Consider the following 27,945-nt stretch of genomic DNA (forward strand, 5'->3'; position numbering starts at 1 on the left):
TTGTCCTTGCCACACTCGAAGGCTGAAGTCGAGAGAGTACTCAGCCAGATGAATGTGGTAAAAATCAAACTTAGAAATTGGATGTCCTTGCAGACCCTTAACTCCATCCTGTACATTCGATATGGACTGAAGCTGTCTGGTGAGGCTTGCTATGAGCACCAGCTGCCTGATAATGTTTTGCAGCTTTTTGGCACATCAGCTGCTTACTCATTTAAGTCAGCTCCCTCAGTTGCTGAACCTGCCATGGACAGCCTTGACTAAAAGGAGGGGGGACTGTAAAAAGGGCCAGACTAGTTACCATAGTTTTCTCACATTGCCATTGACAGTTTTTTCTATTGTCTATTTTTGGTCCATTTAGATTGTATACAAAAAAAATGTAAAAAATGTTACATGTAAAAAATGTTATGATTAAAAATGTTGTAGGCTGACTGTTATGGTTAAAAATGTTGACTTGTTGTAGGCTCCTAAGTGGACCATAAGGTTAAAAACCAAACCAAATTAAGAAAACTACACAAAAAAAATAAAACAAATAAAACAAATAAAAAACAAAGTGACTCTGCCAGAATGTCTCTTTTGGGTCACCTTTGGGTCCCAAAAGCGAATAAAGGAGGAGGGTTGGAATTGTGACTTTAAAAAAAACAAGAATTGACAGAAGAAAGTTAAATTGTAGCTCTAAACATATTTAGGGTGTTTTACTCACTTTTTGTCTATCCCACAACGTTATTCCTCTATTCCTCTCTCTCCATCACAATTACATGCACACGGCAATTATGCAAATTAGGCCATGACGTCATTTAGCGACATCTAGCGACTTTTAGTAAGCCAATAGCTACTTTCCTTACTGAGGAGTTGACAACACTGCCAGTCAGTCCGAGTCGCGGGAAACAGTAACATAGTGCACGCTATTTTTCTCTGACCAGGCACTCATCTTTGCTTACCTGCTGAAAGCTTCTAAATGTAAGCCATTTACTTAAAGTAATAATTATTTCTTAAGCTACTCTTTCGTTTCTCAATTAAATTGAAATCACATGTTAAGTCAGATGCTTTCATAAATTCAACAAGGGTTAAGTCTACTCCGAATGTGCACGGTCTGTGGGTTAATGTCTACTCCGAATGTGCACGGTCTGTGGGTTAATGTCTACTCCGAATGTGCACGGTCTGTGGGTTAATGTCTACTCCGAATGTGCATGGTCTGTGGGTTAAAGTCTACTCCGAATGTGCACGGTCTGTGGGTTAATGTCTACTCCGAATGTGCACGGTCTGTGGGTTAATGTCTACTCCGAATGTGCACGGTCTGTGAGTTAATGTCTACTCCGAATGTGCACGGTCTGTGGGTTAAAGTCTACTCCGAATGTGCACGATCTGTGGGTTAATGTCTACTCCGAATGTGCACGGTCTGTGGGTTAATGTCTACTCCGAATGTGCACGGTCTGTGGGTTAATGTCTACTCCGAATGTACACGGTCTGTGGGTTAATGTCTACTCCGAATGTGCACGGTCTGTGGGTTAATGTCTACTCCGAATGTGCACGGTCTGTGGGTAAATTGGCAAGTTCTCTAACCATTTTCTCACGGTGTGGTGGTTACAAACTACTCTACTAGGCAATAGCAATACAAGACACGTTTATACCACTAGATGGCAATGTTGAATCTTGTTTTGCAACAATTTTAAGAGCTCCTCGTAGGCAGAGAAAACCCTATTTGGACATTTCTGTTATTGGAATAGGCTATCATCAAAATAAATAATTTGTACAATACCATTGGAAATTAATGTTGAAAGTTACATTTATGTTCTTAAAATTTAAATATAAAATGTATTGTCGCTGCTTCCTGTTGACAAGTCATTTTGATACATAGCCCAACGTCAAAACACAGTCTAGAGATTAGATTAGACATTAGAGATTAGAGAGTTTAATAGTCACATAATGCACATGGTTGCTGATGTAATTACAGGGCACGAGCTCCAACAATGCAGGACAAAGTGAAGTAAAATAATACAAATAGATATAAATACAATGATAAATGTCCATTGAGGGTGGGGGCAGGGTTAACGTCCATTAGAGGGGATGGGAAATGTCCAAAGGAGGAGCAGCAGGGTGAGTAGTCGACTAGTCGTGACTATTCAGCATAATACATGTTTATTGGGATGAGGGCAGGGTAGAAATGTCCTTTGAGGTGGGGGGTGGGGTGGGGGGGGGTAGATGCCTGATGGTCTTGGGGTAGAAGTTATTGGCCAGTCTTACAGTTTTTACCATGGTGCTCCTATACTCCTGCGTCTGAGTGATAGAAACGGGGAGAACAGGCCATGGCTTGGGTGGCTGGGGTCCCTGAGTAACGTCTTGGCCTTCCAAAGACACCTGGTGTCCAAATCAATGAGCAATATGCAGAATCAGTTCGTTATATATTTGTGTGGGGGGGGGGGGGATCAGGTGCTAGCGCTGTTGAAACTGACACAACTGAAAAAACACATGGAAACTGGAGATATTTTCTTACATCACTGGTTAGAGAACAACCTGCAGAAGACAGTCAGCTACATTTTGGAGAGAGTCATTTTGATTTGGGGGTCACCAAAACAGAAAGAGAAACGCAACACTTATTTTCCAATCACTATTGATATCACATTGAAATCAGTTGCGTGGGGGGGAGATAAGGTTGCAAGTCCTGTTAAAACTAACACAGATCAAAAACTATACGGAATCTGGAAATAATGTGTAGACTACAATTTGTAGAAGGCAGCTTGCTACATTTTGAAGTGTTGCATTTTGATTCAAGTGGTTCGCCAACGTGGTAAGTGTAATGCAACACTTTTTCTTGTTACCACTTCCATCGATATCATGCTGAAATCAATAGAACAGGGTCAAACGTTTGGGCTGTTGCGTTGGTGGTTAGATGAGAACGTATAGAAGGCTTACAGTTTTGGCCTGTCTATATTTGGAATGTCGGATGTTGATTTTCGTCAAAAATCTGATGAAAAAAAGGAAGCTGAAACAAATCATTCTCTCTGCTGTTTTGACATTTCACATTATCAAAATAAAGTGGTGATCCTAACTGACCTAAAACAGGGAATTTATACGAGGATTATATGTCAGGAATTGTGAAAAACTGAGTTTAAATGTATTTGGATGGTGTATGTAAACTTCCCACTTCAACTGCATATTGTGTGTGCAATTAAGCTTGGAATGTGTTGAGTGCAGGGAAGCGATTACATGTGGCAGGAATTGATAAGGGGAGAGAGCCATGGATTAGTGATGGAGGGGGGTTGAGGTCAGGTTAGGTCACATTAAGGGAAAAATAAAAGTTTATGGCCCACATCACTACCTGCCTAGCAGTAAAGAACAATGTTTGCACAGATATGTTGAAGGAGACTCAGCCTAGGAGGAAGGGTTAAATATCAGTTATTGTGTGAAAATGTTTTTGTCTAATGCAGCTGTATTGATCCTCTGGGAAGAATAAACTTGGTTAAGCTTTCATAATGTCCGTTGAGTTTTTACTCTGAGAATTAGAACCTGACAGTTGTCAGGGTGATGTTGCTGCTACTGCATATTTAGTTTGGGTTCTGCAGAAGAGGAACTGCAGAGGAAGAGGAGCAGTGCTGGAGAGATCTTCATCACCTGTGCTGTGGAGCTGGTGGTAGAGGGTGAAGATACTGTGACATCACAGCATAGTGAACCCCTCGGTATCACCATAGATGGTGAGGAAGACTAGAGCCCATCATTTTCTGTGATTTCAAATGTGTCAATCTTCTGTCGGTCTATTGTTGTATTGCAAGACTAATATAATATTATTGTACACATATCAATGTTTTATTTACTTCAGTTATAAATCCTCCAGGAGCTACTAGTTCCCCATCAACGTTCAGTTTAATCAAACCTGGTGAGGAGAAGACAAGCAGCAATGTCACAGCCCAAGGAAGAGGTGAGTAACATTGGTTTGGTTTTAGATGAACTGTGAAAATATTATCATGACAATCCTCTGTCTGTCTATTGCTGTATTGCAAGACTAATACTGTATATAATTATTGTACATACTGTGTATATCATTGTTTTATTTATTTTGGTTGTAAATCCTCCTGGAGCAACCAGGTCCAGTCAGTAGAGGATAGGTCAGTCAGTAGTATAACTGCCCAAGGAGAAGGTGTATTAAATAAACATGGTTATTGTGAGCTCCTGCATCTGTTTGTTGTTCTAAAAGTTTTTATCATGTATTTTAATAGCTATATAACTTGCCCGCATAATTTGTTTTCATCATAATTTTATTTCTGAAGTTGATCCGCAACATACAGGTACACTTCTATTTCTAGAGATGAGGAGAAGCACCAACATCACCCCTGCAAACAACACCGCAAACGGCTTACTATACATATCTTCATACTGTATGACGCTCATGTCTATATCCATCAATAGAAAATACTTGTCAGAGAACATGAAGAGGTGTGGAAATATACAGTAATGGAATTGTGGTCATGATCTAAGCTGAGATGTGCTACAATAAGCCATTGTGCTGCAACTGGTCCCCTAACACTCTGTTCCTAGCCCTCAAACCCAGATGGATGAGAACAAGATCTATCATACTACAATTTAAATAAATAACATGCCAATTGTACAATTTCTGGATATATTGCAAGATTCAAATAAAAAAATGTCCAACCTTTAAAAGAAACTGGTGCGTCCTACAAGGAATTGATGTCAATGTTATCCAGTACTATCACAGAAATATTCATTATTTGAGGAACAATCCATAACATTTCCTCCTGTGTTTTACCAAAAATGTGAAACAATTTATTGGTGGTGATGAAATAAAAAAACAACTAATACACACTGCTCAAAAAAATAAAGGGAACACAAAAGTAACACATCCTAGATCTGAATGAAATATTCTTTACGTAGTTGAATGTGCTGACAACAAAATCACACAAAAATTATCAATGGAAATCAAATTTATCAACCCATGGAGGTCAGGATTTGGAGTCACACTCAAAATTAAAGTGGAAAACCACACTACAGGCTGCTCCAACTTTGATGTAATGTCCTTAAAACAAGTCAAAATGAGGCTCAGTAGTGTGTGTGGCCTCCACGTGCCTGTATGACCTCCCTACAATGCCTGTCCAACTCCTGGACAGTCTGTGGTGCAACGTGGCATTGGTGGATGGAGCGAAACATGATGTCCCAGATATGCTCAATTGGATTCAGGTCTGGGGAACGGGCGGGCCAGTCCATAGCATCAATGCCTTCCTCTTGCAGCCACATGAGGTCTAGCATTGTCTTGCGTTAGGAGGAACCCAGGGCCAACCGCACCAGCATATGGTCTCACAAGGGGTCTGAGGATCTCATCTCGGTACCTAATGGCAGTCAGGCTACCTCTGGCGAGCACATGGAGGGCTGTGCGGCCCCCCAAAGAAATGCCACCCCACACCATGACTGACCCACCGCCAAACCGGTCATCCTGGAGGATGTTGCAGGCAGCAGAACGTTCTCCACGGCGTCTCCAGACTCTGTCACGTCTGTCACATGTGCTCAGTGTGAACCTGCTTTCATCTGTGAAGAGCACAGGGCGCCAGTGGCTAATTTGCCAATCTTGGTGTTCTCTGGCAAATGTCAAACGTCCTGCGCGGTTTTGGACTGTAATCACAACCCCCACCTGTGGACGTTGGGCCCTCATACCACCCTAATGGAGTCTGTTTCTGACCGTTTGAGCAGACACATGCACATTTGTGGCCTGCTGGAGGTCATTTTGCAGGGCTCTGGCAGTGCTCCTCCTGCTCCTCCTTGCACAAAGGCGGAGGTAGCGGTCCTGCTGCTGGGTTGTTGCCCTCCTACGGCCTCCTCCACGTCTCCTGATGTACTGGCCTGTCTCCTGGTAGCGCCTCCATGCTCTGGACACTACGCTGACAGACACAGCAAACCTTCTTGCCACAGCTTGCATTGATGTGCCATCCTGGATGAGCTGCACTACCTGAGCCACTTGTGTGGGTTGTAGACTCCGTCTCATGCTACTACTAGAGTGAAAGCACCGCCAGCATTCAAAAGTGACCAAAACATCAGCCAGGAAGCATAGGAACTGAGAAGTGGTCTGTGGTCTCCACCTACAGAACCACTCCTTTATTGGGGGTGTCTTGCTAATTGCCTATAATTTCCACCTGTTGTCTATTCCATTTGCACAACAGCATGTGAAATTGTCAATCAGTGTTGCTTCCTAAGTGGACAGTTTAATTTCACAGAAGTGTGATTGGCTTGGAGTTACATTGTGTTGTTTGAGTGTTCCCTTTATTTTTTTGAGCAGTGTATATTTGGATTCCTGATTTGCATTTCTTCAATGCTTGGATTTGCTTCCAAAAAACTAAGTTAGCCATAAATCCACAAAAGTAATGTGATCTATGGATGCAATCCAATCCATGACTTAGTTGGCACAGACAGATGTCTCTGACTGGAAATATGTATTATGTAACCTGAACAGACATGGATCAAGGTACCTGCCATTTCCTCATTTGGAGAAGCATTAGTCACCTCCATTACAAAGCTGGGGTGAAAAATCTCAAACAAGAAACTATCCATCAAATTGTCCAACTACAAATAAACCCAATAGATCAGTAACTGAACTCATTTGATCATGTTAACGAGTGTGTTGTGTTGGGTTCTGAGAATATGAAAATATACTTATTCATGTCACTGATGGAGTGCTGAGGTTTAGAGGGTCTACACCGGAAGTTAATGGTTATAGGAGGAATCTATATAGTGTCAAGCCCTGACCTTAGAGATCCTTATTATTCTCTATGTTTCGTTAGATCAGGGTGTGACTCGGGTGGGAAAGTCTATGTTTTCTATTTCTTTGTTTTTTTGCCAGTGCGGTTCCCAAACCGAGTCAGCTGTTTATCGTTGTCTCTGATCGGATCATATATAAGTTGTCATTTTCCTTTTGGGTTTTGTGGGGTCTTGTTTTCTGTTTAGTGTCTGCACCTGACAGAACTGTTCACGTTGTTATTTTGTTTGAGTGTTTTTTGATAATAAAAGTCATGAACACTTTCCACGCTGCGCTTTGGTCCACTCCTTTCGACGAGAGCCGTTACATATAGTGTGCACAATTAAGCTTGGAATGTGTTGATTGCAGGGAAGCAATTACATGTGGCAGGCATTGATGAAGGGAGAGAGCCGTGGATTATTGATGGAGGGGGGTTGAGGTCAAGTCAGGTCACCTTAAGGGAGAAATATAAGTTTATGGCCCGTATCTCTAGTGTCCTGCCTAGAAGTTATTAGGGTGATGTTGCTGTTAAGCTACTGCATATCTAGTTTTGGTTTTGTTTATTTGTGTGTATAGTTTAAAGTAACTCTTTCAAAAGTCAAGAAGTTTATTTGATCAAAATATCACAAGAGTTCTCATATTGAAATAGCTGTGCTGAAATTACCTATATGTTCAGTAAGTTCCATTTAGGGTGGACCACATGCACAGCCCCATAGTGGTCAATGAAAATAAGGTCATTTTCTTCAGCGTCACTAGTGATCTGTCACAACATCACACGTGAGTCTCCATATCCTCCTCTGTAGGTTTTTCTGTGTCCTACCAAACACACATCAGTTTTCTGACATGACAGTCTATGTGTGGAGTTCACTTCACTGACGGAAGAAAGTGGAAAATATGTATTTGTTTTATATTCTTCTCATTTGTGAGTATTCAATTATTTTGGTCTTTGGATCAATATCTCTTTACATGGATTTAAAGTTTTGGTAGTATGTTACTTAATGTATGCTTTATAACTTGTTCTAAGTATGTATGAGCCTTTATTATGCCTTATAGTAAGGCTTGTAAAATGTCTCACTAAGTTGTTTTTATCTTGTTCGAAGATGTTGCCGGTGTTGCGGTAAAAGAAAGTTGTGCAGGTACATATTAACAAATGTCACTTCATTAATTGTCTAGCTCAACAGCTATTTATTTATTTTAGGCATAAAAGTATTTTTTTGATGACAGATTTGTACATTACTTTTCACAACTAATGTAGAGTAGCACAATGCTTAAGGTGCCATATAATTATTAAGAAATATATTTAGTTGCAAATAGAGAGACAAGGAAGTGATACTCCACATACAAATACATTCTGAATCAAGATTCTTATCACTCATAATTTCATAGATTTTCTCTATTTCTCTAAACAGATTCGGTTCCCACTCCCACTATTGTATTTTCCCCTGGGTACATCAATGTAGCTACACCTGTTACAATACGCTGTGAGTCACCAAAAGGCACAGAGTGCAAATTCTACAAAGATCACGACCCCAACCCTATAAGAAAACTGGATTACAAGCAGGGTGCTTGCCAGTTCAAGTTGTTCTGGAATGAGTTCAAAAGGTGGAACAAGACTGAAGTAGATCTCAGCTGTGTAATTCTACAGAACAGAGAAGGTGAAACGATCAAAACCTCAAAACCTAGTGATGCTCGAAGACTTAATGTGGGTGGTATGTGGCAGTTTTACAGTACTCCAAAGCACATGTTTACCAGAGTACACTTCCCACTTGTTAATTGACTTCATAAATTACTTTCACAATTTACAAACAGATCCAATTGGAAAGCCCATTGTTCAGGTGTTGAAGATTGGGAATTACCTCAATCTTCGATGTGAGGCCAAGGCTGGCACCTCATGCTACTTTTATCTGAACAATGGTGACTCACACTTTAAAAAACGACCCTACAAAGACAATGTCTGTGTGGGGAGAGTGGCAGAAGAGGAACTGCAGAGGAAGAGTAGCAGTGCTGGAGAGATCTTCATCACCTGTGCTGTGGAGCTGGTGGTAGAGGGTGAAGATACTGTGACATCACAGCATAGTGAACCCCTCAGTATCACCATAGATGGTGAGGAAGACTAGAGCCCATCAATTTATGTTATTTCAAATGTGTCAATCTTCTGTCGGTCTACTGTTGAATTGCAAGACTAATATATTATTATTGTACACATATCAATGTTTTATTTATTTCAGTTATAAATCCTCCAGGAGCTACTAGTTCCCCATCAACGTTCAGTTTACCTGTTCAGAATGAGACAAGCAACAATGCCACAGCCCAAGGAAGAGGTAAGTAACATTGGTTTGGTTTTAAATGAGCTGTTAGTGGTCCTAAGAACTTCAAAATACAAGTTTAGTGAATGACTCTCCTTCTAAATGTACAGCTATTGATACGTTTCTAACATCTCTAAACTGTTAAGTATCTCAATAGTCACTATTAGTAAGTCTTATTTGCACTAACATACTAGTCATTGTAAGGTCAGGATATACTGTACAGATGAGTCACTGTCAGTTTCATTAGGAGCCTCATTCACTAACCGTTTCTTCAGGTACAAAGTTCCACGTCGTCATCAGTCTGGGTGCTGGTTCCCTTTTCCTGGTTCTGCTAGCTGGGTCTGTGCTGTGTGTTTTCCAACGCAAGTGTGGTGCGTGCTTTCAGATTGGTCTACTCATAACACATTCTTATTTTGTTCCAAATGCTACTTTGAGTTTATGTTCAAAATTGCTAAATTATCTCTATGTATCTTTTGAAGGGGTTCAAGGCAGGCCTGTAAATACTGGGTAAGACTGGTGTAATCATTTTAGATGTACATTATTTTTCTTTATTCATGCACGGCTATATCTTTCTGACTGTACTGCATTGTCTCGACAGAAGCCCACCTGAACAGCAAGACCAAACCCCACCTTGTGTCTGTGAGTATGAGAGTTAACTAAACCACCACTGCCTTTATCTCCTTTTGTTCAGTGTTTTATTTTCCCTCATTCTCTCATATTAAACAGATTCTGTCATCACAAAGCCTTCTAGGGATGAGGTGAGTTGGTTTGAACCAGTGCAGTGTGAAGTAGCCTAATATGCACTTTACTACCAAAATATCAAGCAATATTGCAAATAGCACCAAAGACAACCCTGCTGTGCACACAGCTCAAAGTGACTTGAAATCTCTCTTACAGGAAGAGGACACTAGTCTGCAATACGCTACAGTGACATATACCGGTGACCAAGCTAGTCGTCAATATGCAACAGTGACATCTACCGGTAACCAAGTTGGACCTGGGCGCACCAAGATCAAGTTTGAAATAGCTGGAGAGTACGCCCTCTTAGCAGAATCATAGAAGAAGAAACATTTACTGGATAACATGTTTTGCCATAGTTTACAGTTACAATCCTATATATTTTGTTTTCATATTGGATCATAATTTACTCATAGTACAAAAACAAATCCTGCCACAACATCAAAGACTAAAGATATCTACTCCTTTCTGAAAACAAACATCTTCAACTATTTGCATTTTAGGTTAAATGAAATAAATGAAAAGTACACTGTCTGAAACATAAAATAAATATTTTCCTTCATTGAGTTACCGAATCTAGTCAGCAGTCACCAATCAGTAGTCACCAATCTATTTCACTCCTTGACAAGAGTCAATATAGACTCAAAGCCACAAGAGGGTAGAACACATGTCAAACTTTGCTTGTTACATCTCTACATCTCTCTCTCTACATCTCTCTCTTTAACCATGTCTGGTGTATATTAGTTTTCAGTGGTGGAAAAAGTACTCAACAAACATACTTAAGTAAAAGTAAAGATACCTTCATAGAAAATGACTCAAGTAATAGTAAAAGTCACCCAGTAAAATTCTACTTGTGTAAAAGTCTATAAGTATTTGATTTAAAATATACTTCAGTATCAAAAGTGAATGTATAACTCATTTCAAATTCCTTATCTTAAGCAAACCAGAATGCACCATTTTCTTTTTATTCTTCTTTTTTACAGAAGGCCAGGGGCACACTCCATCACTCAGCCATCAGTTACAAACAAATCATGTCAGTTTAGTGAGTCTGCCAGATCAGAGGCAGTAGGGATGACAAGGGATGTTCGGCTGATAAGTGTGTGAATTTGACAATTTTTCTGTCCTGCTAAGCATTCAAAATGTAAGGAGTAAAAATTACAATGTTTCTTAAGGAATGTAGTGAACTAAAAGTAAAAGAAGACACAAATATGAATATAGTATAGATACCCCAAAAACTACTTAAGTATTACTTTAAAGTATTGTTACTTAAGTACTTTACACCACTGTTACTTTAAAAAATATGTTTTGTTAATATCACAGTTTACTTACAGTATGTGACTTTACTTCCACCTGTTGATACACTACCTCATATTTCCTCTCTCTGCTTCCTGATTTTCTGCTACCCTGTAAACCCCACCTCTTCCTGTAGTCTGTCAACATCTGTTCCTCTCAGACCATTTGCAAACCCACATAATAATAGCAATAATTCAATAATATTTTAAATATACTTTTTGCAATTACAAGCGGTTCCTGCCAGTTAGGCCTGTATATGCCCAACCTAATCTGGAATACCCAGAACAAAATCTTGCATGAACATAACTCTCATAACCTCTGTGCTCCCGACAGACGTAACATGTACGTTACAGATCTTAGGACAGATATGCCCACCCAGATCAGTCTTATCTACACCTGCAATTGGAGCACATTACAAACCTATGACAGCTATAGGTATGATAGTGTAAATGAAAATGATGCACCATCACAGAAGGGTCATAGGTGGGAGCTATTGTTTCACCATAAAAGGAGAGAGGGGAGACACAAAATACAGTGTGTCACTCTCACACTCACTACTGTGGCATTGCCTGAGTCATTATCTACAACCAACAGCTCCTGTGTATATTTCTAAAAACATTTTCCAGAGCATGTGAAGATAGTCGCCCCCGAAAGCATTTCTCATTTCCATATATCCTGTTTCACTTCTCTCTCTGTATTATACATAATAACAGGTGGCAGGTTTAAAGAACTCTTAACCGTGATCCAATGAATGTGCTGCTGGTGCCTTATGTGTGAGTTATGTACTATTAATAATATCATTATTGTACTGTCTAATAAAATGTTAAATAATTGACTTCCATAACAATATCCCTAGTTGTACTTTTGGTTGGAATAACAATGAACGACATTTCTTGTAGTCTCTCTTGACCTACAGTTAACAGATGCAGGTACGTTTCTCCCCTTCTCTTGCTTGTTTTGTCATTCAACATTAGGGATGTACTTTTGTGATTTGCATGGTAATCAAAGGCTGGGAAATAAATGTTGCGCTCTAAAGAAGGGAATAATCTTGCATGTTGAATTAGTTTTAGAACGGACACAAATCGTAGTTTTTTCACTACGATGTTTTCAAACCTATCTTTCTTCAACTACCTCTCTCTTTCCTCAACTACCTCTCTCTTTCCTCAACTACCTCTCTCTTTCCTCAACTACCTCTCTCTTTCCTCAACTACCTCTCTCTTTCCTCAACTACCTCTCTCTTTCCTCAACTACCTCTCTCTTTCCTCAATTACCTCTCTCTTTCCTCAACTACCTCTCTCTTTCCTCAACTACCTCTCTCTTTCCTCAACTACCTCTCTCTTTCCTCAACTACCTCTCTCTTTCCTCAACTACCTCTCTCTTTCCTCATCCTTCAAGGGGACAAGGAGAAACAGACAAACACTTGGATTACCCAGAAGAAGCACCAGATCTCAGTAAGCCTGAAGTTTGTGACCCTGGTGGTTGAGCTGAGCAGTGAGTCCTCTGCCCTTGTAGAGGGTCAGCAGTGTTTGTTCTATGTGGATTCTAAACTCAAGGAGCTTGGTCGATCAAATGTCAGCCACAACCAATGCTCCCTCCAAGTAAAGGGGTCAGAGCTGCCTGGGTGGAAGCCCAGAGGGCTGTGGTCAAAAGTCACCATCCAGTGTCATTATGAAGAGGAGAAGAAGAAAAGGCCATGACATAATTATGTTTTTATGTAGCTGCCTCACACTTTTCCTCCACTTTGCCACCATAGTGCTTTTTTGGTTTTCTGTGCATAAACAGTACAGTTGGCTGGCACACAACATATAAGCATGTTATAAATGAATAACAGTTGGAATTGTGGTTTATTGAAAGGATTTGATGATTTGATGTTTTCTTTCAAATAGTGATTTGTCCTCATCCCTTTGTTACAATAACAGGAAGGTGAAGATGATTTGTGCTATGCCACCGTGTCCCATGCTGGTGCTCCTCCATCCTACTCAGTCAAGTTTGAACAAGGCCATGACTATGCCACAGTGGTCATATACTGACCAGCATTGCTGAACTGAATGGACATGAAAGGACTTCCACATGGATAGATTGCTTGACTTTAACACCCCCATTTCAATTTTCTTTCCAAGAAATCTATTGCATAAATCTATTTGCAATGTAGTTGAGAGAACAATAACGTTTTTGTATTCCACCATCTGCTTAATTTCTGTTTGTCTTGTATGCACCTGTCAGCAGTGTTGCCAACTTAGCGACTTTGTTGCTATATTTAGCGAGTATTCAAAAATCTACTAGCGAAAAACTTTTTCTGGTGTTATTGGAGACTTTTGGAGACTCTGACCTGAAAGCACGTATCATTCTTACTCTTCTCAACGAGCAGCGGGTGCTGTCGTGGGCCCCACCCCCGTCCCAAAGCTCTCACGGGCGGCCCAGTCCTTGCACAGCAGTCCCTCCCAGCTGCAGTCAGAGCAGGAGATGTTCACCCCTCCATTTCCAGACTGCAAATGAATCGCACATGCGGGAAGCCTCCGCTGGCTGATCCCGCCCTGGCTTACATTCAGGGTGGGATATAAATGTAAAATGATTTTTGTCTAAAATTAATCACAGCGCAAAAATAAATCACTGCATTTGACTCACACAGCCTCAGTCACTTACTCACCTTGTCCACTGTGTGTGTGTGTGTGTGTGTGTATCTCTCTCTCTGAGACATAAGCTAAACATCTAGCTGGCTAGCTCATCATGTCTCAGTCTAAACTGTACACTCAAAAATACAGAAAGGAGTGGGAATCAAACCCAGAATTCAAAGGCTGGTTGAAGCCATTTATTGGAGATGATACACGGGCATACTGCCTGTATTGTAAGGCTGATTTCTACGCCAAACTTAGTGATGTGAAAAACACATGACAACTCAAAAACATACTCAAAAGGCAAAGCCTTATAACAGCTCCACCCAAAACAAGCTGCCATTTATGGTTAAAAATAATTACTCCGCAAAAAAGGCTGAGGCCACCGTGACATTAGCTATCGCTAAACACTGTTCCATGCTGGCATGTGATCACATTGGAGAAGCATGTAGATCTGCTTTCTCAGACTCCACTGCTGCCACCCACTTCAAAATGCCCAGGACAAAGTGCACAAAAATTATTAATGGTGTTCTAGCACCATACTTTCTGAAAAAGTTGGTCGCAGATGTGGGTGACCAGTGTTTCATCCTCCTGGATGAGTCCACGAATGTAAGTGTTTCTAAGTACCTGGGGATTGTGATAAGGTAGTTTAGTGACACCAAGCAGACAATTGTATCAACATTTCTGGGGCTTGTTGAGATGGAGGGAGGAGATGCCAAATCTATAGCCCATGCTGTTGTGGTTTTCCTCGAGAAGTGTTGTCTTAAAAAAGAGAAACTCCTGGGGATAGGGACTGACAATGCCTCTGTTATGACGGGGATTAACAATGGGGGCCATAAAGTGCTGAAGGAGGAGTATGGCATCAAATATCTGGTTCTTATTCACTGTGTGTGCCACTCTCTGCAGCTTGCTGTAAGTCATGCTTCCAATGACACCATCCCCCGTAGTGTGGAGTACTTGGTACGAGAGACTTATAACTGTTTTCAGTGTCTCCAAAGTGCAGGGAGGCCTACAAGGCCATATATGAGACCATCAACTGTGGGCAGAAACCTTTACAGATAACCAAGGTGTGTGCCACATGTTGGCTCTCCATTGAACCTGCGGTTTCACGCATTTTGGACCAGTGGGAGGAGCTTAGGCTGCATTTCGCAGTCACCAAGTCCAGTGAACACTGCTACATGGTTGAGGTTTTATACTCCATGTACAGTGATCCTCAAAACATATTGACCTGATCAAGCCTGTAAGCAGCAGGGTGCTGAATCCACTGGGAAATGTTGATGCACTCAAAGGGCCAACCAATAGATGGATACATCAGTACCAAACCGTACCTTGGTTACCTTTTTGAGTCAAAGGCAGCTGAGCTCCACCTTGCGCCTGAGGATGAAAACAATGTCAGAAAGCGATGTGTAGCCTTCACCATCCCCATCACTAATGAGTTGAGGATGAGACTGCCGGACAACATCGACGCATTGCAGTACATGTCAGTTTTTCATGTGGAGGAAACTTTAAAGCACAATAAGAGCCCTGGATAAATCGAAAAAATAGCCAAGCTCCTTGGCTACTCCCCTGCAGAGATAGACAAGATTGCCCAGCAATGGCGTGCCATCCATCTTAGTAAATGGAATGAAACAAAAAACACACTGGGCTTCTGGAGTGAGATTTCGAAGTTCAGGGATGCAGCTGATATCAACCCATTTCAAGAACTTGCCATGGCTGCTGTGTCTGTGTTGTCCTTGCCACACTCGAAGGCTGAAGTCGAGAGAGTATTCAGCCAGATGAATGTGGTAAAAATCAAACTTAGAAATTGGATGTCCTTGCAGACCCTTAACTCCATCCTGTACATTCAATATGGACTGAGGCTTGCTATGAGCACCAGCTAGCTGCCTGATAATGTTTTGCAGCTTTTTGGCACATCAGCTGCTTACTCATTTAAGTCAGCTCCCTCAGTTGCTGAACCTCCCATGGACAGCCTTGACTAAAAGGAGGGGGGACTGAAAAAAGGGCCAGACTAGTTACCATAGTTTTCTCACATTGCCATTGACAGTTTTTTCTATTGTCTATTTTTGGTCCATTTAGATTGTATACAAAAATTTATTTTTAAATGTTACATGTAAAAACTTTTACGATTAAAATTGTTGTAGGCTGACTGTTATGGTTAAACATGTTGACTTGTTGTAGGCTCCTAAGTGGACCATAAGGTTAAAAACCAAACCAAATTAAGAAAACTACACTAAAAAAAAATATATATATAAAACAAAGTGACTCTGCCAGAATGTCTCTTTTGGGTCACTTTTGGGTCCCAAACTCGAATAAAGGAGGAGTTTAATTTGTAGAAAGTTAATTTGTAGTTCTAAACATATGTAGGGTGTTTTTTACTCACTTTTTGTCTCTCCCACAACGTTATTCCTCTCTCCTACAGCGTCCATCACAATTACATGCACATGGCCAATTATGCAAATTAGGCCATGACGTCATTTAGCGACATCTAGCGACTTTTAGTAAGCCAATAGCTACATTCCTTACTGAGGAGTTGACAACACTGCCAGTCAGTCCGAGTCGCGGGAAACAGTAACATAGCGCACGCTATTTTTCGCTGACCAGGCACTCATCTTTGCTTACCTGCTGAAAGCTTCTAAATGTAAGCCATTTACTTAAAGTAATAATTACTTCATAGGATACTCTTTCGTTTCTCAATTAAATTGAAATCACATGTTAAGTCAGATGCTTTCATAAATTCAATTCTGTGGGTTAAAGTCTACTCCGAATGTGCACGGTCTGTGGGTTAAAGTCTACTCCGAATGTGCACGGTCTGTGGGTTAAAGTCTACTCCGAATGTGCACGGTCTGTGGGTTAAAGTCTACTCCGAATGTGCACGGTCTGTGGGTTAAAGTCTACTCCGAATGTGCACGGTCTGTGGGTTAAAGTCTACTCCGAATGTGCACGGTCTGTGGGTTAAAGTCTACTCCGAATGTGCACGGTCTGTGGGTTAATGTCTACTCCGAATGTGCACGGTCTTAATTTACACATATCAATGTTTTATTTACTTCAGTTATAAATCCTCCAGGAGCTGCTAGTTCCCCATCAACGTTCAGTTTAATCAAACCTGGTCAGGAGAAGACAAGCAGCAATGTCACAGCCCAAGGAAGAGGTGAGTAACATTGGTTTGGTTTTAGATGAACTGTGAAAATATTATCATGACAATCCTCTGTCTGTCTATTACTGTATTGTATCATTGTTTTATTTATTTTGGTTGTAAATCCTCCTGGAGAAACCAGGTCCAGTCAGTAGAGGATAGGTCAGTCAGTAGTATAACTGCCCAAGGAGAAGGTATATTAAATAAACATGGTTATTGTGAGCTCCTACATCTGTTTGTTGTTCTAAAAGTTTTTATCATGTATTTTAATAGCTATATAACTTGCCCGCATGATTTGTTTTCATCATAATTTTATTTCTGAAGTTGATTCGCAACAAACAGGTACACTTCTATTTCTAGAGATGAGGAGAAGCACCAACATCACCCCTGCAAACAACACCGCAAACGGCTTGCTATTCACATCTTCATACTGTATGACGCTCATGTCTATATCCATCAATAGAAAATACTTGTCAGAGAACATGAAGATGTGTGGAAATATACAGTAATGGAATTGTGGTCATGATCTAAGCTGAGATGTGCTACAATAAGCCATTGTGCTGCAACTGGTCCCCTAACACTCTGTCCCTAGCCCTCAAACCCAGATGGATGAGAACAAGATCTATCATACTACAATTTAAATAAATAACATGCCAATTGTACAATTTCTGGATATATTGCAAGATTCAAATAAAAATATGTCCAACCTTTAAAAGAAACTGGTGCGTCCTACAAGGAGTTGATGTCAATGTTATCCAGTACTATCACAGAAATATTCATTATTTGAGGAACAATCCATAACATTTCCTCCTGTGTTTTACCAAAAATGTGAAACAATTTATTGGTGGTGATGAAATAAAAAAACAACTAATATACACTGCTCAAAAAAATAAAGGGAACACAAAAGTAACACATCCTAGATCTGAATAAATGAAATATTCTTATTAAATACTTTTTTCTTTACATAGTTGAATGTGCTAACAACAAAATCACACAAAAATTATCAATGGAAATCAAATTTATCAACCCATGGAGGTCAGGATTTGGAGTCACACTCAAAATTAAAGTGGAAAACCACACTACAGGCTGCTCCAACTTTGATGTAATGTCCTTAAAACAAGTCAAAATGAGGCTCAGTAGTGTGTGTGGCCTCCACGTGCCTGTATGACCTCCCTACAATGCCTGTCCAACTCCTGGACAGTCTGTGGTGCAACGTGGCATTGGTGGATGGAGCGAAACATGATGTCCCAGATATGCTCAATTGGATTCAGGTCTGGGGAACGGGCGGGCCAGTCCATAGCATCAATGCCTTCCTCTTGCAGCCACATGAGGTCTAGCATTGTCTTGCGTTAGGAGGAACCCAGGGCCAACCGCACCAGCATACGGTCTCACAAGGGGTCTGAGGATCTCATCTCGGTACCTAATGGCAGTCAGGCTACCTCTGGCGAGCACATGGAGGGCTGTGCGGCCCCCCAAAGAAATGCCACCCCACACCATGACTGACCCACCGCCAAACCGGTCATCCTGGAGGATGTTGCAGGCAGCAGAACGTTCTCCACGGCGTCTCCAGACTCTGTCACGTCTGTCAGATGTGCTCAGTGTGAACCTGAGAAGTGGTCTGTGGTCTCCACCTACAGAACCACTCCTTTATTGGGGGTGTCTTGCTAATTGCCTATAATTTCCACCTGTTGTCTATTCCATTTGCACAACAGCATGTGAAATTGTCAATCAGTGTTGCTTCCTAAGTGGACAGTTTAATTTCACAGAAGTGTGATTGGCTTGGAGTTACATTGTGTTGTTTGAGTGTTCCCTTTATTTTTTTGAGCAGTGTATATTTGGATTCCTGATTTGCATTTCTTCAATGCTTGGATTTGCTTCCAAAAAACTAAGTTAGCCATAAATCCACAAAAGTAATGTGATCTATGGATGCAATCCAATCCATGACTTAGTTGGCACAGACAGATGTCTCTGACTGGAAATATGTATTATGTAACCTGAACAGACATGGATCAAGGTATCTGCCATTTCCTCATTTGGAGAAGCATTAGTCACCTCCATTACAAAGCTGTGAAAGTCGTGGGGTGAAAAATCTCAAACAAGAAACTATCCATCAAATTGTCCAACTACAAATAAACCCAATAGATCAGTAACTGAACTCATTTGATCATGTTAACGAGTGTGTTGTGTTGGGTTCTGAGAATATGAAAATATACTTATTCATGTCACTGATGGAGTGCTGAGGTTTAGAGGGTCTACACCAGAAGTTAATGGTTATAGGAGGAATCTATATAGTGTCACGCCCTGACCTTAGAGATCCTTATTATTCTCTATGTTTCATTAGATCAGGGTGTGACTCGGGTGGGAAAGTCTATGTTTTCTATTTCTTTGTTTTTTTGCCAGTGCGGTTCCCAAACCGAGTCAGCTGTTTATCGTTGTCTCTGATCGGATCATATATAAGTTGTCATTTTCCTTTTGGGTTTTGTGGGGTCTTGTTTTCTGTTTAGTGTCTGCACCTGACAGAACTGTTCACGTTGTTATTTTGTTTGAGTGTTTTTCGATAATAAAAGTCATGAACACTTTCCACGCTGCGCTTTGGTCCACTCCTTTCGACGAGAGCCGTTACATATAGTGTGCGCAATTAAGCTTGGAATGTGTTGATTGCAGGGAAGCAATTACATGTGGCAGGCATTGATGAAGGGAGAGAGCCGTGGATTATTGATGGAGGGGGGTTGAGGTCAAGTCAGGTCACCTTAAGGGAGAAATATAAGTTTATGGCCCGTATCACTAGTGTCCTGCCTAGAAGTTATTAGGGTGATGTTGCTGTTAAGCTACTGCATATCTAGTTTTGGTTTTGTTTATTTGTGTGTATAGTTTAAAGTAACTCTTTCAAAAGTCAAGAAGTTTATTTGATCAAAATATCACAAGAGTTCTCATATTGAAATAGCTGTGCTGAAATTACCTATATGTTCAGTAAGTTCCATTTAGGGTGGACCACATGCACAGCCCCATAGTGGTCAATGAAAATAAGGTCATTTTCTTCAGCGTCACTAGTGATCTGTCACAACATCACACGTGAGTCTCCATATCCTCCTCTGTAGGTTTTTCTGTGTCCTACCAAACACACATCAGTTTTCTGACATGACAATCTATGTGTGGAGTTCACTTCACTGATGGAAGAAAGTGGAAAATATGTCTTTGTCTTACATTCTTCTCATTTGTGAGTATTCAATTATTTTGGTCTTTGGATCAATATCTCTTTACATAGATTTTAAGTTTTGGTAGTATGTTACTTAATGTATGCTTTATAACTTGTTCTAAGTATGTATGAGCCTTTATTATGCCTTATAGTAAGGCTTGTAAAATGTCTCACTAAGTTGTTTTTATCTTGTTCGAAGATGTTGCCGGTGTTGCGGTAAAAGAAAGTTGTGCAGGTACATATTACCAAATGTGACTTCTTTTATTGTCCAGCTCAACAGCTATTTATTTATTTTAGACATAAAAGTGTTTTTTTGATGACAAATTTGTACACTACTGTTTCACAACTAATATGGAGTAGCACAATGCTTAAAGTGCCATATCTTTATTAAAAACCATATATTTTTTGTTGCAAATAGAGAGACAAGGAAGTCATATTCCACATACAAATACGTTCTGAATCAAGATTCTTATCACTCATAATTTCATAGATTCTCTCTATTTCTCTTAACAGATTTGGTTCCCACTATTGTATTTTCCCCTGGGTACATCAATATAGCTACACCTGTTACAGTACACTGTGAGTCACCAAAAGGCACAGAGTGCAAATTCTACAGAGATCACGACCCCAACCCTATCAGAAAACTGGATTACAAGCAGGGTGCTTGCCAGTTCAAGTTGTTCTGGAATGAGTTCAAAAGGTGGAACAAGACTGAAGTAGATCTCAGCTGTGTAATTCTACAGAACAGAGAAGGTGAAACGATCAAAACCTCAAAACCTAGTGATGCTCGAAGACTTAATGTGGGTGGTAAGTGGCAGTTTTACAGTACTCCAAAGCACATGTTTACCAGAGTACACTTCCCACTTGTTAATTGACTTCATAAATTACTTTCACAATTTACAAACAGATCCAATTGGAAAGCCCATTGTTCAGGTGTTGAAGATTGGGAATTACCTCAATCTTCGATGTGAGGCCAAGGCTGGCACCTCATGCTACTTTAATCTGAACAATGGTGACTCACACTTTAAAAAACTACCCTACAAAGACAATGTCTGTGTGGGGAGAGTGGCAGAAGAGGAACTGCAGAGGAAGAGTAGCAGTGCTGGAGAGATCTTCATCACCTGTGCTGTGGAGCTGGTGGTAGAGGGTGAAGATACTATGACATCACAGCATAGTGAACCCCTCGGTATCACCATAGATGGTGAGGAAGACTTAGAGCCCATCAATGTCTGTGATTTCAAATGTGTCAATATTCTGTCAGTCTACTGTTGTATTGCAAGACTAATATATTATTAATTTACACATATCAATGTTTTATTTACTTCAGTTATAAATCCTCCAGGAGCTACAACGTTCAGTTTAATCAAACCTGATCAGGAGAAGACAGGCAGCAATGTCACAGCCCAAGGAAAAGGTGAGTAACATTGGTTTGGTGTTAAATTTAATGTGAAAATATTATCATGACAATCCTCTGTCTATCTATTGCTGTATTGCAAGACTAATACTGAATATAATTTATGTACATACTGTGTATATCATTGTTTTATTTATTTTTGTTCTAAATCCTCCTCGAGGCACCACTTCCATCCCACTTGGAGGTAAATTGGTCAGTCAGTAGTATAACTACCCAAGAAGAAGGTGTATTAAATGAACATGGTTATTGTTAGCTCAATTTGTTGAAATACATCAGCAAGTGCCTATTCAGATACTGTTTTTGATAGCGATGTCCCTTTCCTTTCCAGAATCCATCTCAGAGATCTCCTTCTACCAGTATACCAGTCTTCGTGCTGTTGTCTATGTTATCATTCTGCTGATGGAATTTGTTCTGTGTCTTCTCTGGTATAGACGTGGTGCATGCCTTCTCATACTCACAAATTGTAACGGATGTAGGAACTTCATTTCATTACTCTTTTGTTTCTGAGAATTTTCCTGCACAGCAGGAAATGCAAACTTGCAGTGCATTTGAGCTTTAAAAATATTTCTAAAGTTTGTATTTTCCGCTTTGAAATTTTCAAACTTGATTTGCCCTAGAAGAAATGTATCAACCCCAACAAAAATGTCCATTAATTTTCATCCACATGATAATTGACATTTCCTCTTACTGCAGGATTATTTTCCTGCTGTAGCAAACTGGCTCAAATTAAGATCCTACATCTGTTTGTTGTTCCGAAGGCTTTTGTCATGTCTTTAATGAGCTATACAACTTGCCCATGTGATTTGTTTTCATCATACTTTTATCTCTGAAGTTGATCTGCAAGGTAATGTCAAACGGAGGTAAGAGTGGTCTATTTATTCATAAATATTTACTCATGCATGTTTCTATATTATCTGTTTGAATGTACTGGTGAATTGTCGTGTCTTGACCAAAACCCATCTAAGCTGCAATATGTGTGTGTAGAACAATGCTCTTTACTCCCCACTGCTTGTTAATGTATTTTATATTATGCAAAGTGTTTCATGTGTAATGAGTTTATATGTCTAAAATACAGCAATTTTATTAGCATTTCATTTTGTTCTGCTCATGGATGTTGTGTTATCCAGTGGAAATAGAGCTTGTACAGTATATTGTAAATCTTGTTGGAAATGTTTATTTTTGTTGGAAGTTGAGGAGCCACTCTGAGAGGAGACAGCATTGTGTTCAGATTACACAGCAGTTGAGTTTCAAAGGTCTTCAACGAGCTTCAACGGTCCGATGACTCATGATGTTCACTGTTGTACCTGAGATTTAGCAGAGTGTGTCGAGTCTGTTTGTCACATAGATGTGACCACAGTGAGGGTACTGATCATACAGGTACACTTCTATTTCTAGAGATGAGGAGAAGCAAACAACCCAGCATACGGCTTGCTATTCACATCTTCATACTGTATGAAGCTCATGTCTATATCCATCAACAGAAATGACTTGTCAGAGAACATGAAGAGGTGTGGAAAGACACAGAAATGGAATTGTGGTCATGATCTAAGCTGAGATGTGCCACAATAAGCCATTGTGCTGCAACTGGTCCCCTAACACTCTGTCCCTAGCCCTCAAACCCAGATGGATGAGAACAAGATCTATCATACTACAATTTAAATAAATAACATGTCAATTGTATAATTTCTGGATATATTGCAAGATTCACATTAAAAAAATATCCAACCTTTAAAAGAAACTGGTGCGTCCTACAAGGAGTTGATGTCAATGTTATCCAGTACTATCACAGAAATATTCATTATTTGAGAAACAATGCATTACCTTTCCTCCTGTGATTTACCAAAAAATGTGAAACAATTGATTGGTGATGAAATAAAAAACAACTAAAGTATATTTTTATTCCTGTTTTGCATTTCTTCAATGCTTGGATTTGCATCTAAAAAACGAAGTTAGCCAAAAATGCATAAAAGTAATGTGATCTATGGATGCAATCCAAGCCATGACTTAGTTGGCACAGACTGATTACTCTGACTGGAAATATGTATTATGTTAACTAAACAGACATGGATCAAGGTATCTGCCATTTCCTCATTTGGAGAAGCATTAGTCACCTCCATTACAAAGCTGTGAAAGTCGTGGGGTGAATTAATCTCAAACAAGAAACTATCCATCAAATTATCCAAATTCAAATAAACACAATACATCAGTAACTGAACTCATTTGATCATGTCAACGAGTGTGTTGTGTTGGATTCTGAGAATATGAAAATATACTTATTCATGTCACTGATGGAGTGCTGAGGTTTAGAGGGTCTACACCAGAAGTGAATGGTTATAGGAGGAAGGTATATAGTGTGTGCAATTAAGCTTGGAATGTGTTGAGTGCAGGGAAGCGAAATACATGTGACAGGTATTGATGAAGGGAGAGAGCCGTGGAGGGTCTGATGGAGGGGGGTTGAGGTCAAGTCAGGTCACCTTAAGGGAGAAATATAAGTTTATGGCCCGTATCTCTAGTGTCCTGCCTAGAAGTTATTAGGGTGATGTTGCTGTTAAGCTACTGCATATCTAGTTTTGGTTTTGTTTATTTGTGTGTGTATACTATAAAGTAACTCTTTGAAAAGTCAAGAAGTTTATTTGATCAATTAATCACAATAGTTCTCCTATTTGAAATAGCTGTGCTGTAGTTACCTATATTTTCAGTAAGTATAATGTAGTGTGGACCACATGGACAGCCCCTTAGTGGTCAATGAAAATAAGGTCATTTTCTTCAGCGTCACTAGTGATCTGTCACAACATCACTCGTGAGTCTCCATATCCTCCTCTGTAGGTTTTTCTGTGTCCTACCAAACACACATCAGTTTTCTGACATGACAGTCTATGTGTGGAGTTCACTTCACTGACGGAAGAAAGTGGAAAATATGTATTTTTATTTTATTCTTCTCATTTGTGAGTATTCAATTATTTTGGTCTTTGGATCAATATCTCTTTACATGGATTTAAAGTTTTGGTAGTATGTTACTTAATGTATGCTTTATAACTTGTTCTAAGTATGTATGAGCCTTTATTATGCCTTATAGTAAGGCTTGTAAAATGTCTCACTAAGTTGTTTTTATCTTGTTCGAAGATGTTGCCGGTGTTGCGGTAAAATAAAGTTGTGCAGGTACATATTAACAAATGTCACTTCATTAATTGTCCAGCTCAACAGCTATTTATTTATTTTAGGCATAAAAGTCTTTTTTTGATAATATATTTGTACACTACTTTTCACAACTAATGTAGAGTAACACAATGCTTGAAGTGCCATATCTTTATTATGAAATATATTTAGTTGTAAATAGAGAGACAAGGAAGTGATACTCCACATACAATTACATTCTGAATCAAGATTCTTATCACTCATAATTTCATAGATTCTCTCTATTTCTCTAAACAGATTTGGTTCCCACTCCCACTATTGTATTTTCCCCTGGGTACATCAATGTAGCTACACCTGTTACAGTAGGCTGTGAGTCACCAAAAGGCACAGAGTGCAAATTCTACAAAGATCATGACCCCAACCCTATAAAGAAACTGGATTACAAGCAGGGTGCTTGCCAGTTCAAGTTGCTCTGGAATGAGTTCAAAAGGTGGAACAAGACTGAAGTAGATCTCAGCTGTGTAATTCTACAGAACAGAGAAGGTGAAACGATCAAAACCTCAAAACCTAGTGATGCTCGAAGACTTAATGTGGGTGGTAAGTGGCAGTTTTACAGTACTCCAAAGCACATGTTCACCAGAGTACACTTCCCACTTGTTAATTGACTTCATAAATTACTTTCACAATTTACAAACAGATCCAATTGGAAAGCCCAGTGTTCATGTGTTTAAGATTGGGAAATACCTCAATCTTCGATGTGAGGCCAAGGCTGGCACCTCATGCTACTTTAATCTGAACAATGGTGACTCACACTTTAAAAAACTACCCTACAAAGACAATGTCTGTGTGGGGAGAGTGGCAGAAGAGGAACTGCAGAGGAAGAGTAGCAGTGCTGGAGAGATCTTCATCACCTGTGCTGTGGAGCTGGTGGTAGAGGGTGAAGATACTGTGACATCACAGCATAGTAAACCCCTCGGTATCACCATAGATGGTGAGGAAGACTAGAGCCCATCAATTTCTGTGATTTCAAATGTGTCAATCTTCTGTCGGTCTACTGTTGAATTGCAAGACTAATATATTATTAATTTACACATATCAATGTTTTATTTATTTCAGTTATAAATCCTCCAGGAGCTACTAGTTCCCCATCAACGTTCAGTTTACCTGTTCAGAATGAGACAAGCAACAATACCACAGCCCAAGGAAGAGGTAAGTAACATTGGTTTGGTTTTAAATGAGCTGTTAGTGGTCCTAAGAACTTCAAAATACAAGTTTAGTGAATGACTCTCCTTCTAAATGTACAGCTATTGATACGTTTCTAACATCTCTAAACTGTTAAGTATCTCAATAGTCACTATTAGTAAGTCTTATTTGCACTAACATACTAGTCATTGTAAGGTCAGGATATACTGTACAGATGAGTCACTGTCAGTTTCATTAGGAGCCTCATTCACTAACCGTTTCTTCAGGTACAAAGTTCCTCGTCGTCATAAGTCTGGGTGCTGGTTCCCTTTTCCTGGTTCTGCTAGCTGGGTCTGTGCTGTGTGTTTTCCAATGCAAGTGTGGTGCGTGCTTTCAGATTGGTCTACTCATAACACATTCTTATTTTGCTCCAAATGCTACTTGGAGTTATGTTCAAAATTGCTAAATTATCTCTATGTATCTTTTGAAGGGGTTCAAGGCAGGCCTGTAAATACTGGGTAAGACTGGTGTATTCATTTTAGATGTACATTATTTTTCTTTATTCATTTACGGCTATATCTTTCTGACTGTACTGCATTGTCTCGACAGAAGCCCACCTGAACAGCAAGACCAAACCCCACCTTGTGTCTGTGAGTATGAGAGTTAACTAAACCACCACTGCCTTTATCTCCTTTTGTTCAGTGTTTTATTTTCCCTCATTCTCTCATATTAAACAGATTCTGTCATCACAAAGCCTTCTAGGGATGAGGTGAGTTGGTTTGAACCAGTGCAGTGTGAAGTAGCCAATATGCACTTTACTACCAAAATATCAAGCAATATTGCAAATAGCACCAAAGACAACCCTGCTGTGCACACAGCTCAAAGTGACTTGAGCTCTCTCTTACAGGAAGAGGACACTAGTCTGCAATACACTACAGTGACATATACCAGTGACCGAGCTAGTCTTCAATATGCAACAGTGACCGGTAACCAAGTTGGACCTGGGCGCACCAAGATCAAGTTTGAAATAGCTGGAGAGTACACCCTCTTAGCAGAATCATAGAAGAATAAATATTTACTGGATAACATGTTTTTCCATAGTTTACAGTTACAATCCTATATTTTGTTTTCATATTGGATCATAATTTACTCATAGTACAAAAACAAATCCTGCCACAACATCAAAGACTAAAGATATCTACTCCTTTCTGAAAACAAGCATCTTCAACTATTTGTATTTTAGGTTAAATGAAATAAATGAAAAGTACACTTTGTCTGAAACATAAAATAAATATTTTCCATAATTGAGTTACCGAATCTAGTCAGCAGTCACCAATCAGTAGTCACCAATCTATTTCACTCCTTGACAAGAGTCAATATAGACTCAAAGCCACAAGAGGGTAGAACACATGTCAAACTTTGCTTGTTACATCTCTACATCTCTCTCTCTACATCTCTCTCTTTAACCATGTCTGGTGTATATTCGTTTTCAGTGGTGGAAAAAGTACTCAACAAACATACTTAAGTAAAAGTAAAGATACCTTCATAGAAAATGACTCAAGTAATAGTAAAAGTCACCCAGTAAAATTCTACTTAAAACGTAAAAGTCTATAAGTATTTGATTTAAAATATACTTCAGTATCAAAAGTGAATGTATAACTCATTTCAAATTCCTTATCTTAAGCAAACCAGAATGCACCATTTTCTTTTTATTCTTCTTTTTTACAGAAGGCCAGGGGCACACTCCATCACTCAGCCATCAGTTACAAACAAATCATGTCAGTTTAGTGAGTCTGCCAGATCAGAGGCAGTAGGGATGACAAGGGATGTTCGGCTGATAAGTGTGTGAATTTGACAATTTTTCTGTCCTGCTAAGCATTCAAAATGTAATGAGTACTTTCGGGTGTCAAGGAAAATGTAAGGAGTAAAAATTACAATGTTTCTTAAGGAATATAGTGAACTAAAAGTAAAAGAAGACACAAATATGAATATAGTATAGATACCCCAAAAACTACTTAAGTATTACTTTAAAGTATTTTTACTTAAGTACTTTACACCACTGTTACTTTAAAAAATATGTTTTGTTATTATCACAGTTTACTTACAGTATGTGACTTTACTTCCACCTGTTGATACACTACCTCCATATTTCCTCTCTCTGCTTCCTGATTTTCTGCTACCCTCTTCCTGTAGTCTGTCAACA

General features: G+C 39.6%; 2 protein-coding genes across 3 annotated transcripts; both read left to right on the top strand.

The window, feature by feature from the left end:
* Positions 1–867: 867 nt before the first annotated feature.
* Positions 868–23,318, top strand: LOC139409926 (uncharacterized). 2 transcript variants are annotated; one of them, XM_071155338.1, is made up of 9 exons: positions 868–957; positions 3,561–3,689; positions 16,732–16,830; positions 19,914–20,032; positions 20,211–20,246; positions 20,525–20,818; positions 20,919–21,212; positions 21,339–21,425; positions 21,754–23,318. In XM_071155338.1, exons 4-9 carry the CDS (start codon positions 20,005–20,007, stop codon positions 21,930–21,932), a joined length of 918 nt encoding a protein of 305 aa, XP_071011439.1. In that variant the 5' UTR covers positions 868–957; positions 3,561–3,689; positions 16,732–16,830; positions 19,914–20,004; the 3' UTR covers positions 21,933–23,318. The 2 variants fall into 2 exon arrangements, with proteins under 2 accessions (XP_071011439.1, XP_071011440.1); XM_071155339.1 differs by having other exon boundaries at positions 21,354–21,425.
* On the top strand, positions 7,533–10,327 carry LOC139409925 (uncharacterized). Its single transcript, XM_071155336.1, has 10 exons — positions 7,533–7,655; positions 7,834–7,869; positions 8,143–8,442; positions 8,543–8,836; positions 8,962–9,054; positions 9,315–9,410; positions 9,519–9,546; positions 9,638–9,678; positions 9,766–9,797; positions 9,937–10,327. Exons 1-10 carry the CDS (start codon positions 7,628–7,630, stop codon positions 10,096–10,098), a joined length of 1,110 nt encoding a protein of 369 aa, XP_071011437.1. The 5' UTR covers positions 7,533–7,627; the 3' UTR covers positions 10,099–10,327.
* Positions 23,319–27,945: the final 4,627 nt, after the last annotated feature.

Source organism: Oncorhynchus clarkii, chromosome 5 (assembly GCF_045791955.1).
Source record: "Oncorhynchus clarkii lewisi isolate Uvic-CL-2024 chromosome 5, UVic_Ocla_1.0, whole genome shotgun sequence".
NCBI classification, from domain to species: domain Eukaryota; kingdom Metazoa; phylum Chordata; class Actinopteri; order Salmoniformes; family Salmonidae; genus Oncorhynchus; species Oncorhynchus clarkii.

Excerpts from the sequence above, each read along its gene's own strand:
- LOC139409925 (XM_071155336.1), top strand. The coding sequence starts at position 7,628 with ATGTATTTGTTTTATATTCTTCTCATTT. Across the intron at positions 7,870-8,142 it reads GGTAAAAGAAAGTTGTGCAG|ATTCGGTTCCCACTCCCACT; the intron begins GTACATATTAAC and ends TTCTCTAAACAG. Across the intron at positions 9,679-9,765 it reads CCAAACCCCACCTTGTGTCT|ATTCTGTCATCACAAAGCCT; the intron begins GTGAGTATGAGA and ends CATATTAAACAG.
- LOC139409926 (XM_071155338.1), top strand. The coding sequence starts at position 20,005 with ATGTCTTTGTCTTACATTCTTCTCATTT. Across the intron at positions 20,033-20,210 it reads GTCTTACATTCTTCTCATTT|ATGTTGCCGGTGTTGCGGTA; the intron begins GTGAGTATTCAA and ends TCTTGTTCGAAG. Across the intron at positions 21,426-21,753 it reads TGTCACAGCCCAAGGAAAAG|AATCCATCTCAGAGATCTCC; the intron begins GTGAGTAACATT and ends TTTCCTTTCCAG.